This window comes from Tamandua tetradactyla, chromosome 1 (genome assembly GCF_023851605.1).
Source record: "Tamandua tetradactyla isolate mTamTet1 chromosome 1, mTamTet1.pri, whole genome shotgun sequence".
Lineage (NCBI taxonomy): Eukaryota > Metazoa > Chordata > Mammalia > Pilosa > Myrmecophagidae > Tamandua > Tamandua tetradactyla.
This window is the reverse complement of record NC_135327.1, coordinates 183,210,668-183,224,533: the sequence shown is the minus strand read 5'-3', so window position 1 is coordinate 183,224,533 and position 13,866 is coordinate 183,210,668. Positions and strand designations below refer to the sequence as shown.

At 39.9% G+C, this 13,866-nt stretch overlaps 1 protein-coding gene across 2 annotated transcripts in view; it reads right to left on the bottom strand.

Moving 5' to 3' along the window:
* TBXAS1 (thromboxane A synthase 1) overlaps window positions 1-13,866 on the bottom strand; it is a 189,946-nt gene that overhangs the window by 94,083 nt on the left and 81,997 nt on the right. For both annotated transcript variants that reach the window (XM_077147249.1, XM_077147279.1), the window contains exon 5: window positions 2,632-2,748. In XM_077147249.1, coding sequence (XP_077003364.1) covers window positions 2,632-2,748 — 117 coding nt within the window. The remainder of the gene's footprint in view (window positions 1-2,631; window positions 2,749-13,866) is intronic.

Genomic DNA, 13,866 nt, shown 5'->3' with positions numbered 1-13,866 from the left:
CTGTCTGTTCTTCCTGAGTCTTCTCTGTAGGTTTCTAATCTGCCACTTGCTTAAATATTGTTTTCCCCAGGGTTCATTCCTGTACCCTCTTCTCTTCTTATGCTCTAAACTCTCCTTGGGTGATTTCACCCCTGTCTGCTTTTTAGTACCGTCTTGCCATCTTTCTTGTCGTTGTCTCCTGAGCACCTGATGTGCACAGTCAACCTCTTCCAGGATGTCTCTATTTAGATGTCCCTCACTGCCCCCGCCCCAGGATTTTTAAACTCATAAGGTCTGAACTCTCCAGAGGTGAGAGCAGGGCCACTATCCCTGCTCTTGGAATGGGGTCCTTTCAAATGGAAACCCACGAACCTAAATTGAACTATAGTGAGTAAAAGAATGACTTTCAATGATGTTTTAAGTTTATTGGTAGTGTATGTTGAATATGGGTTAGAACTGAGGCAAAAAAGCGAAGGAATTTATACCTGTGAAATTTCTTTTCAGCCCCTTTCCCCATTTCCCCACGCCCACCCCCACTTAATACTACCTCTTTTCCCCTAGGCTACTTGGTGCTGTGAACAGCTTAGAGACACTCTATTTTCTATGACTGATTCAGGCACCAGGGATTTTATTTCTGAGCCAGAAGGAGAAAATGCCTGGATCCCAGGAGTACTGGATTTGTTTGGGAAACAACATTGTAACAGAATATCTTGTAGGTGCTAAAGAAATCCAGACCCTGATAAGATTTCATTTTGCAAAGAACCATGACTCAAGACTGTTAAAACTGTTTTTTCTTTCTGTCTTAGCTTTTCTTTTTCAAGCAGATAGCCTTCATCAATTTCAATTCTTTTTGCATCTTGGGTGCCATCAAGTCATTGTTTACTCATGAATAAAGAAATAGGATACTGCGTGTTTGATCTAGTAATGTCAGCCCAAGGTTATCTACTTCCCCTCCCCCTCCATTCTCTTGGTTAACCAACATATTAGTGGCTAGGATGTAATAAAGGTGATTGCTGCATCCAGTTTGTCAAGGTGGTCTAGAAGAGTGGTTGACGAGTTTGGAAAGACGCAGTCCCTTCCTTTAAGCAAATTGTTACATAAAACCTCAATACATAACACAGATAAATGTGGAGCAGAGTTTATTGCTTCGGCTAAAGCAGGATATTCCCCTCCTCATGTTTCTTTGTGGTGAAATTCTACTAGCAGCAGTTCACAACTTTGGCTTTCCATTAGAATCACCTAGTGAGCTTTTAAAACTCCCCAAGGCTGTTGGGACTAAGGTAAATAAGGATACAGGGGAAAGGATGACATTGTCTACATTTTAGAACTTCACCAACTATATTAGACAAAAGGAAAAGAAGTTTATTTTGTCCTGAGCCTAAATTTTCTGTAGCACATAAGCTAACTCAAGCTGTCTGGATAGCTCATTTAAACAACCCAAACACATGGAGGCCAGAATGGAAATGAGGGCTTGTGATTCTGTATAGCTTAAGGTAATACCCAGATACACCCCAGAGTATGTTGGGCAGATAATTTAAAAGTATTGGCAAAGTCCCTTAAGGAGAAAAAACATGGAACTATTAAGCTTTACCACTGGGGAAACCACTGATATTATCTTTAACACTAGGGACTCCTAAGTCAATAGGCCAAGCCCTTGATCTTGAGGCTTACTCTTGTGAAGCTTATTTCTGTAACAGAGGCGCTAAAGCCTACTATAGTTATGCCTAAGAGTTTCCTCCAGAAAATCTCTTTTGTTGCTCAGATATGTTCTCTCTCTCTAAGCTCAACATGGCAAGTAAAATCATTACCCTCCCCCTACATAGGACGTGACACCAAAGTCAGACCAGTAATTGAGGGAGACACCAGACTCGGATACAAAACTCAGCAGTCAAGATCCCATGTGAAAGAAACTGGCAGGAAGGTAGCACAAATTCCAGGTTATATACACACAGCTGACAGGGAGAGGCAAGCCACTGGATAAGAAAAGGAGAGAGCCTGGGACCTTAACAAGCTGACAGCACTATGTGGAACCAGCTCCTCCTTTTGGCTTGACCTTAAAAGTTGACCTGGGTATGCCTGCCCACCTAGAGTTCTGCCATGCCACATCTCCTTACTCTTCCCCAATAATCTCTAGTGATCACATCCCTATCTAAGACTTCAAGAGCACTTTTGTTTGAAGATGCCCTCTAGATTCTTGCCATATAAAGTGTGGTCGGCTGTGCAGCAATATTGATATCACTTGGGAGTTTGTTGGGACTGCAGCATCTCAGTCCCCACCCCAGACCTACTTGAGTCAGAATCCACATTTTTGTGAGCTCCAGGAGATCCATTATACATTAAAGTATGAGAAGGGCTGCTCCAGTTTTCTCCTGTATGTCTCTAAAGTGCCAAAGACAGTGTCTTGGACATAGCAGGAGTGTCATAAGTACTTGTTGATTCAAAATTGATTTATGGCAACTGGGGACAGGAAAGGGCTGGAGAAATGGAAGATATTCCAATACAGCATCCTTTGCATTTTGCATAATAGGCAAACTTGAAAGCCCCAGCAGTCAGGGCATGCTAATGTGCTACCTGGGCAAGTGATGCAGCCATCCATCACTGTCTGCAGAGAAGAAATGTGCTATTTAAGGGAAGAGAGTCTGCATTTCTTACCTCATTCAGCTTTTCAGGACTGAAAGCAGAAGTCAGGAGGCTTCTGACCTCTTCCCATCTTCTGTCACGTAAAAACAGAATGCTCTTGGCTACCGGCTTGGGCTCCAAACCTGTTGCCTGAAGGAAAGAAGCAAGCAGAGGGTTAGGACACAAGGAATGCTGTATTGGTGGCAACATAGGCTCATTATAAATGCTATGGTTAAAGTCCGCCGATGATCAACAAATTCAGAGCTTTCTCCTCGAGGATGCAGAAGAAAAACATAAAAGCTTATGGTCAATGAGTTAAAGATACATGGCTGAAGGCCAAGGACAGCAGGGATGGAGAAAACACTGCTGACCCAATTCTCTCCTGTTGCCATTTGGTCATCAAAATGTAAATAACTCAGCTGGCTTCTGCAGCCACCCTACGGGGGCGGGGAGGGGGGGATCCTTTGAGCTCTAAACAAAACAATCTTTTTTGAGATGGGCTAGTCTTTCCATGGATTGATTTGCCTGAACTTCATGGTAAGTAGTTTTCTGCAGCTGGATTTGTAGGTTGGGTTGGGAATTGATAGACTCATGTATCTGGTTCCTTAGTATATGGGTGGGGAGTAGGGTGGAGAGTGAATGTAGGGCTTGGGAGTGAGGTGGGGAGGGCTGAGAAGGGGGTAAATGAGTGTCCATGCAGAAGTTTCTTCCAAGAGAACCTCTGTCAAGATGTCTCTGTATTCTTTCACTTATTCGTTCATTTTTCTCAATTAATAAGCCTTGTTGAAAGTCTAATATGTATATAGTATTGAATAAAAAGGACTTTGCTTTGGTCTTCATGGAGGTGATAGTCTAGTGGGTAAGTAGACAGTGGGCTCATTAACTAAAAAGTAGATATAAATAGAGTTTATGAGAAAGTGAATGTTATGAAGGGAAAAGGTAGGTCAAGATGAGAAAACAGCAGGAGGCCCTCTTCGGATTAAGTAGGCAGGATGGCTTCTCAGAGGAGGAGACATTTAAACTGAGTCTGGAAGCATGCAAAGGAGTTATCAGACTCTACATCCCTTCTGCCAGGCCATTCTGTTCCTTTCTAAAACCCGCTACTCCCACAAAATGGTCTAAAATGGTGATCCCACAGCCTGCAAAAGTACCCTGAGCTCCAGGGCTGCCAGATATGGGGAAACAGGGAATTTGAAGGACCACGTATTCATTTCCATGTGTGATGTTCAGTTAAGCTATTTCTTTTCATTGTTTTAAAATTATAGTTAAAACATGAAGCCAGTCATCATAATTCAAAAGTCTTATAAAGACTACTATTTAAGGGAAAATTAGAATTTTTTAAATAAAATATGAACACTCATAAAAGCCATAAAATATAACTGCAATCCATGTAGGGGGAGATTTAATTATATATTAGAACCAAGTTGCAGGGATACTTTTCTGCAGAGGAATACCTCTCCATATTTAGAATGAATTCCTTCAGAGCGCCATGGTCACTATATAGAATTGTGGTTTTATAGAATTTTGGGAATGCAACCCATTTGTTTATGTTTCAGAGTTAACAGAGGAAATCTTACATTTATATATTGGCAAAAACCCAGTCCTATCTTACATGTAGCATGCTACATGTAAGAAAACATTTCATTTCAAAGATAGCTGGATGGTTTATGTGGTTCTGATGAGACAGAATAAATTAGAGATAAGAATCAAGATTGACTGATTTATCCTTGAAGACCTAAGGATTGGATTCATGTTATTTTTATCTTAAACCTGAAGGACAATCTAGCCTTTTGTTCCATATGTCAGGACAGCCCTCTAACAACTGCTCACCAACCTACTGACATTGGTCTCCCCTCGGCCTCAAAGTTCCATTAGAACCGTCCATATTCTGATGGGAATATGTAGGACATTGGTTAGTCATCTCTAGATGCCATTCTTAACGTGAGAGAAAACCACCAACTGATCTTTCTGAGAGCAGTCAGGAGAGTGAAGGGTCATTGAATACTACCTTTTATGAAAAAATTGTCATATTTGGGGACATTTCACTCAAAAACAGAAAGCTCTGAAAATTAGTGGCACCTAGTACAGGCTCAATAAATATTTATTGAATGGATATTATAACAAACAGGGAACTTAGGTTGTTATTGTGACCCTGAGGGATAGAATTTGTGTTCAATAGTGGAAGATACAGGGAAAAAGTCCAGCCCACGTAAGGAACTTTAGGATAATAAAAAGGCAGAATTATTCAAAGATAAATAACTTGCCTTGAGTAATGAGCTCCCTATTACTGGAGATTGTACACCACTTATTGGAAAATCTATTCAGGAGGTTCAAGCATCCTGTAGGTATTTGGTCTAAATGACGTTTAAGAGAACTCTCCCAATCCTGAGATTTTCTCCAGACCACTTTGGGCACTTTCTTTAAAATTGTGAAATATAACATACATACGAAAAAAGCAATAAATTTCTAAGTACATTTTTACAAGTAGTTACAGAACAGATTGTAAAGTTTGGTATAGGTTACAGTTTCATGATTTTTCATTTTTGCTTCTAGCTGCTCCAAGACACTGGAGATCTGGGCACTTTTTATTAGCTCATCTACATCTAATTGATTAAAATGACTTGGGGATTATCTTGAAAGCAACAGAGAGTTCTCCCTTACAGGAATAAGGCAAAGGGCTGGTAAATTTGGTGAGGGCAGCACTGTGAGTGTTGAGGTAGGAAGGGGACACTGATCTCAAGAAGGAGGTCCGGGGAAGCAGGGGTTTCCAGACTGCCTGCTGTCAGCCCAGCTGGGTATTCCATGTCTCAGCAAATGGCACTTCCAGTCATTCTCAGGTCAGGGGTTTCCAGACTTCTGGTCATAACTAGTTATGAAATCAGTGTAGTGAGTGGCAACCAGCATTTTAAAAAGAGAAGAAAAGAAATGGAAATGAGAAATAAAACCAAGTAGAATATACAGAGCAGCATTTTACAAAGTAAGGGTATTTTTTGTTATTTTGCTACACTTTTGTTTAAGATAGTGTGTGTGTGTGTGTGTGGTATGTGCGTGTGTGTATGAGTGTATTCTGTGTCAAGATGTGAAATTTGTTTCTTGCTGTAGGTCATAGTCAAAAAAATTTGTAAAACCTGTTTTAACCCATACCCCAAACCTCTCTCTGAACTAAAATCCTATCAATCACAAATCTTAAATCCTCCCCCCTTTACAGCTATCACTCTGGCTGAGGTCACAATTACTTCACAGTGCTAGTGGATTCCCTGCCACAGGTCTTATCTCCTACTCATCCATTCTCTGCACGGTACTCAGAACAATCTTTCTAAAGCACAAATGTGGCTCTGTCCAATAGCTTCTAGTATAAACTCCCTCACTTGGTATATAAGGCTCAACATAATCTAGCTCATTCCTTACTTCTTTCCAAATATTACATAGTCTGGAGGAGCTCTTTAATTCCCCAATCCCTTGCCATAGTAGCCTAAAAATGCCAAGGCAGGGGCCTTCTGGCAGTTTAGGTTGTATTTTTATACTCTCAAACTCAGGGAAGTGGTAAGAGCACTGCCTCTGAAGCCAGTCCCCCTCAGTTCAAATCTTGTCTGTGTGTGACCTTGGTACCTTGATCTCCCAATCTATAAAATAGGAATAATAATGCTACTATCTCTTGAGGTGGTTGTGAGGATTCACTCATTGAACAAATATTTAGTGAGTGCATAGTATGTGCTAGGACCTCATCTAGGCACTTGGGATCTATTAGCAAACAAAAACAAAGATCTCCTGTCCTCATGGAGCTCACATTTTACTTGGAGAAGACAGACAATAAATATAAGTAAATAATATACCTTAGTGTAAGGTAAGGTAAGAGGGTTGAGACAAGTTGCTGTCAACATTGGCCTCTTTGAATAGATGAGATTTGAGCAAAGACTTGAAGGAGCTGGGGGAGGGAGTTATGTCAGACAGGGGAACCACTACAGCAAAGATTCTAAAGCATGTGTGAAGAAGGCTGGTATGGCTGAGTGATTGAGGAGGTCGGAAAGGTCACAGGGGGCTAGTCTATGAAGAACCTCCTATGACTTTGTTAAGATTTTACTCTGAATGAAATGGAAAACCCAAGTTGAATTTTGCACTGAGGCATGTCTTGAGCTGACTTCTGCTTTAAAGACTCAACTTGTTTTGGTGGTGAGACTAGACTGTGGGAATCCAGGGTTGAAGTGGGGAGAACAGTTGGGAGGGGAGCACAATAGTCAGGACAGAGAGAGTGATGGTAGCTCAGGATAGGGTGGTAGCCATAAGCTACAGAGAGAAGTAGTCAGATTTGAGAAGCTTCTGAAGGTAGAGTCAAAAGAATTTCCTGACTGAGTGGATATTGGGGGTAGAGAGAGAAAGACAAGAGTCAAAGATGACTCTGTTTTGGGCTGGGCAATTGAAATGATTAATTGGGTTAATACCTTTAAAGCACTTAGAAAAGTCTCTGGCATATAACCTTTGCTATTACAGGATATTATCTGTTAGTACCTTTAAAACGTCATCTTCTCTCTAGTGTCTGGACTATCTCATGAGCTGTTCTCTTTGCCTGGAACTCTTAGCCCTATGTTGGCCCCTTTTCTCCTTTGTCTGCTGGCTCTTATTCACTTTGTAGAACGCAGCTCATGCATCACCAACCCAAGGTTGGTGCATCACCTTCCCTGATATCCCTGGTGACTGGACCTCACTTACTACCGTCATGCAAATAATGTCTTACATTTTTAAAGGTTAAAAGAAAAAAAAAGAGGAGGTGGATCATGAGGAGTCAGTGCAAGTTTGCTTGCTATAAGCAATGGCAAAGTAGCCCCATTGTTTTCATAAAGAGACTGAGCGATGGATGAGGGAAATATTTTAGATATATCATAATTTGACCCTAACAAAACATTTTGTGATTTCTAAAGACATTCTTATGAGAAAGGATGAGGAATAAAGAGATGGTAAATAATTCTGTTGAGTGGTTTTATGGCTAGTAGAATAACAAAACACAAATAAAACTTTTTCAGTCTGGAATAGAATGGAAGACCACAGGGTCCTAAACTTTATCCAATTGAGTACTCTATTTGGTTATTTTCATAATGACCTGCTGATTTGCAGAAATCACCACTGAGAAGAGTGATGTTCACAACATCACCATATAACCTTCTGGACCATTTTACGAGCCAGCATAACGTGACACCAAAACTTGACAAAGACCGACAAGAAAGAAAAGTTATAGATCAATATATTTTGTGAACACAGACACAAAAATCCTGAACAAAATATTAGTCAGTAGGATTCAGCATTGCATTAAAAAGAATAATTTATCTACAGCAAGTGGAAAAAATAAAAGATCAAGTAGAATTTATTGCAGAACTGCAACATTTGAAAACCAATCAACATAATTTAGCACACTGATAGAATAAAGAAGAAAACCACATATTATCTCAACAGATGGAAAAAACTTGACAAAAGTTAACTCCTACTGATGATAACAACTTTCAGTAGACTAGGAATAAAGGAGAACTTCCTCAACTAGATAAAGGACATATACAAAAAACCTTCAGCTAACAGCATGCTCAAGGGTGAAATACTGAGCACTTCTTAAGATTGGAAAGAAAACAAATATGTTGGCTATCACCACTTCTATTCACCACTATAGAAAGTGCAATAAGACAAGAATAAAATATGTACAAGTGTAAATGGTGGAAATAAAACTGTATTTATTTGTAGATGACATGATTGTAAATCAGAAAATCCAAAGAAGTCTACAAATACACTATAAGAATTCATAGCAAACTTAAGATTGTCAACTACAAAGGCAACACACACAAAACAATTATATTTCTACATACAGACAACAAGAACTGGAAAATTAAATTTGTAATAACATTAAAAATGACAAATTCCTAGGAAGAAATTTAACAAAAGATGTGCGCAACCTCTACATTGAAACAAAAAAAATTCGCTGAAATAAAGAACTAAATAAATGGGGAGATATTCCATGTCCATGGTTTGGAAGAGTCAATATTATTATGATAACAATTATCCAAAAATTGACCAATAGATCCAATGCACTCCCATGCAAAAACCTATCAGGTTTTTGTTTTGTGTTGGTATGTGGAGATTAACACATTGATCCTACATGAAATCAAAAGATGCAGGATAACCAGAGGTCTTACACTGTCAGTTTTCAGAGCTCATTATAAGGGTATAATCTTTAAGATAGTGTGGAATTGGTGCCAGGAGAAACAAATACTCCAACAGAACAGAGAATCTAAACATCGATCTATGCATAAGGTTATTTAATAAAGGACAAAGGTACTTTTCAGTTTAGTGGGGATTGGGTAACCTTTTCAACAAATGATGCTGGGGCAATTGGATGTCAACATGGAAAAAATGAACTTTGACCCACATACAATTTTAATTGGGGATGGATCAAAGTCCTAACAGTGAAAGGTAAAACAATTAAACTTCTAGGAGGCTATCTTTATGACTTTGGGTATAGGCAAAATTTCTTAAACAAGATATCAAAAGCAATATCCATAAAAGGAAATTTTGACAAATTGGACTTCATCATCAAAGGCATCATTAAAAAACTGAGCAAAGCACATAATGGGGGAAGATATGCACAATTCATTTATCTGACAAAGGACTCATAACAGAACACTTAAAGAATTCAAACAAACCATAAAGTCAAACAACTCAAAATAAAATGGGCAGAAGACTTAACTGGCACCTCACAAAAGAGGATATCCAAATGGCCAAAAAGTATATGAAAAGAGGCTCAACACGATTACTCATCAGATAAATGCAAATTAAAACCACAATGAGATATCATTACTACTCACTCACTAGAAAAGCTGAAATTAAAAATACTGGCAAAAAGTGTTGGTTAAAATATGGAACTAGAACCCTTATTCATTACTGCTGGGTGTAGAAACTGGCTCAACCACTTTGGAACACTGCTTAGCTGTACAAAAGCCAAATAGACACCTAAACTGTGGCCTAGATATGTATGCCTAAGAGAATATTCTCTTGATATGTTCATACCAACTTTATTCATGATAGCCAATATGGAAACAACATAAACATTTATTAATGGAAGAATAAATAAATTGTGATATTTTCATTCATTGAAATACTACATAGCAATAAGAAAAGAATGAACTACTGATACGTGATATGGATGGATTTCACAGTGATTATGTTGAGTAAAAGAAGCCAGAACAAAAGACATATACTCTAAGTTCCCATCTACATGAAGTTCAAGAGCAGGAAAAACTAATCTGCAGTGACAGATAAAGGAAGAGTGGTTATTTCTGCAGGGCAGGGGGATGAGATTAACTGGGGAGAGACATGAGGGAAACCCCTCTGAGGTGCTAGAAACATTCTATATCTTGATCTGGATGATTGTTACATGGATAAATACATATGTAGTAACGCATTAAGCTTTACACTTAAGATTTGTATGTGGAAGTTATCTTTAAAAATTCTAAAAATTCTTAAATAATTAATTTGAACAGAATCGGATGCTGGGTGAATACCAACAAGATGAAAAAGCAACAGATGTAACTTTAAGTCTCCATATTTAGATTAAAAATCTAGTTGCTCACAGCATGGGGTGGAAGAAATCGGACCTGCAACAGTTCATGTTTAAAAGATCTGGGAACCTTAGTTGACCACAAGTTTTTCAACTATGTCAGGATGATGCAAAGAACAAAAGCAGCCTTTCCTACTGTACTGATGGAATTAGTGCCTGGTTTCAGGAGGGAGTGCCCGTTGGGGTAGGGGAATCAGACCACATCTAGCCAATGGTTTTCAGATGTGGACACCACATTCCATGGACAGTAAAGAATTGTCACGTCCTCCGCTCAGGAATCCCCCGACCAGTTCTGCACTTCCCTGACTTCACTGGAGTGGCCACACTTTGATGACCACATTACCTCTGACAGATTGTGGATAGGTTGGAGCTTCTCTCTCCCTAGTTTACATTAGTCCCCTTGACTTTGGTGATCACCCTAACTTCATCAGCAAGTCTTTCAAGTCTGTAAGTGACTCACTGCCTTTATTTAAGATTGATTCTCATGAGGATGTCACAAGTCCGAAATTCTGTGATCTTGTCTCTTCCTTTGAGGAGTTGCCCCTGTTTGATGCCCATGGACCCTTTTGTCCCAACCACCTAAAGGAGGCAGAAAGAAGAGGGAGAACTGAGTGACTAAAAGGACGCTAGAGAGAGGAGAGGAAAAGCAAAGGAGGGTGTAGAAGAGTTTGTCCCTAGGCTGCAGAGGGGGCAGAATTAGTTCCGGTAGTAGGAAGGGGACAGAAAACCCAGAGGAAAGGCCTCTCCTTTGTCCTTACTTGCTCTACTCTAAATAGCAATTCCTTGAATGTTTAGGAAGATGTGGACAAAATGTGATCTGCTCCAACTGAATCTGAGGGGACTGCAGTGTCTGGCCTTCCCTGGCACTCACACAGCAGGACTGGATTGCTGCAATTTTTGACAGGGACTGGCCAGTACCTTGGAAGCCTGTCACCCCACTGTGGCAGCCAGAGATCTTGGGCTGGGTTTGGTGCTGTTTACGTTTAGGTTTGCAAGCTCAGCTCTGAATGACATCTGTTTCCTACCAATGTTTATTAAGCTCCTACTATGTTCCAGGTACTATGGTAAAAAATTCTTGCTCTCAAGGGGCTCACAGTTCACTCGGAAGATGGGGGTAAAGTAGTTTACAACCAACATTTGACCTTATAGCTGATAGACTGCTTTTCACATTATTTTATTAACTTTTGGGTAATTTTCCAGTAATCAGGAAACATCCTGATAAACAGCAATGCCTTAGTTGTGGCTTTGTGGCTAAGTTTCCCATGGACAGATGAAACTGTTTTTCCTTTCAATTAGGATCTCTTAAAATAGAGCTTAACTTCTTATTAGAATAGCTAAGCATAAACTTTAAACTTTGAAGAATCACATAGTCCTGAGGAGCAAGATATTAAGGAAAACTAGCACTCTGCATTCTGTGCTCACATGAAGAGAGCCACACTTATTGGGTGTTTGTCATGGACTAAACCAGTGTTCTTAGTTGGCCTGGGACAGCCACATAAGCACCACCAGATCTTCCCAGAGTGCTGCAAAAAGCATGAAATGCATTTTTGCTATAACTGAATGTGCATATTATGAGAAAGGGATATGAGGTAATAGAATCTGAAGCCGTAGTCAAAAGAAAAAGCTCGCCTGGCCCCTGCAGGAACATTAACTCATGATCTGTATGAGCTCTAGGCAATCAACGTTCTCCTCAAATAGCCACATGGAGCAAGGGACATAGGTAAGCAGAGAAAGGTGTATTTAAAGACTCCAAGAGACACATATTTTAGTGATGTTGATGAGAGTATTGCCAACTTTTTAGTGTTAAGTATGTCCAGTATACTGCAAAAATATTAATATCTGAAAGTATGTCTTGACCTCAAAAAGACTGAGATCCATTGTTAGAAACACTACTTCAAATTCTCATCTGTTCTTGCAGAGGTGGGGAAGTTCAATAGTACATCCTCTTTCCTACCTGAGTATGAGAACCAACTTCTACTACCCCTCACTATGTTATAATTAACTGAAACTCCAGAATTTTGTCATTCGAACAACTCCAAATTCCATACTGGTGGCTATTTTCAAAAAGTGACGATTGCTATCTGGCTGTTCTGATTTGAAGCAAGCAGTGCTTATATTTAATGCTTTGAAATATTAAAGGTGCTCCCATTCCACTGGGCGATTTTCATTTGTGCACTCTATCCCTGTAGAAGGAGGTCATCGTCCAGATTACATAATGTGCCTGTTTCCCTCTCTCTGCTTTAGATTATGACTGGCCTGAGAGCACAGCCTCTGAGTAAGCCGTGTGGTGTGTCTACAGCTCAGGGGGGCTGGCTCAACAAGCATGCAGGGACTAAAACCCAGCTCACACTCCACCTGCCAAGTTGACATGAGTTGATGGAAGGGGCGTGTGTGCCTTCTAATATGGATAAAGCCATGGTATGCACTTGTGATGGTCCTGCCTGAGAGAGTTCCCAATATTTTATGCACTGCAGAGGAGGAAACCATGGGCTTTGGAAGGGTGCTTCCATTAGCACCATACCCAACAATACGGGCCCTTTCTCATGTGGGAACAGATCAGGGAGCTCGTCAAACCTTATCTTCTAAGACACTCTTCAACAGATCTCAGCAGAGTTCCTTGCTGGAAGCAGTGTTTGGGAGTGATAAGGGCATCTCTGACATAGCACCTGATCACACTTTGGCTTGGAGAAGAAATTTCCCTGACCAACTCTCATGAGGGAGCCTATCCCCTGCATCCAAAGCTAAATAAAAACGTTTCTGTGGTGAGAATGCATTGCTCACTCATTCATGCTGGCAGCCATATGAACTGGAAACCAAATAGACCTTAGTGATTAGCTAGTCTAACACCATATTTTACACATGATGAAACTGAGGCTCAGAGAGGTCAGAGTCTGGCTTAAGGTCACACAGCTAATCAGTAGCAAATCTGGGTTCCGATTTCATTTTTTTTTAAATTTAATTCAAGTGCCTTTCACTATACTTCTGGGCTATGGCTTAGGACAGAGAGGAAATGGAAAGAAAAAGCATGTTCAAGAAAGGAGGCTGGGACAGAGAAAGAAAGGAAGGAACAGAGTTCACTTGCACAGCAACTTGACTTCCCAGAATGTTCAGGAATACAACCATTGAGAGATCAGAATTGCTTCTATGGTTTATGTGCTATTTTTGCTCCAGAATTCTGAATATTAATCTCCTATTTATCATAATTATTTCTACTTTCGCCACCCAAAAGTTAAGGGAAAGAGATAACTATCAGAACAAGATTTTACTTCTTTTTTAAAAATATAAAGGTGGCTTCTTGCTCATCCAAGGGTCTAGTAAGACACATACATGTGAAATTATTTTCAACAATATTTTGAAATTAAAAAAAAAAGACATTGATAGAAGAACATTTGTACAATAAAAATCAATACCACTTAGGGCAGTGCGAAGGTGGCTCAACAGGCAGAGTTCTTGCCTGCCACACTGGCGACCAGGGTTCAACTCCCGGTGCCTGCTCATGCAAAAAAAAAAAAAAAAATCAATACCACTTAGCATCAATCCTTCATGCGTAAGGCTTCACAAAGGCCTCAATGCCTTTAAAGATGTTATAGTTCAAACTCACCTACCATTTTGAAACTTTGATGCTAAGTGTGTTTTACAGATCAAACGCAAGTCCATGGATCTGCCCTTTTCAG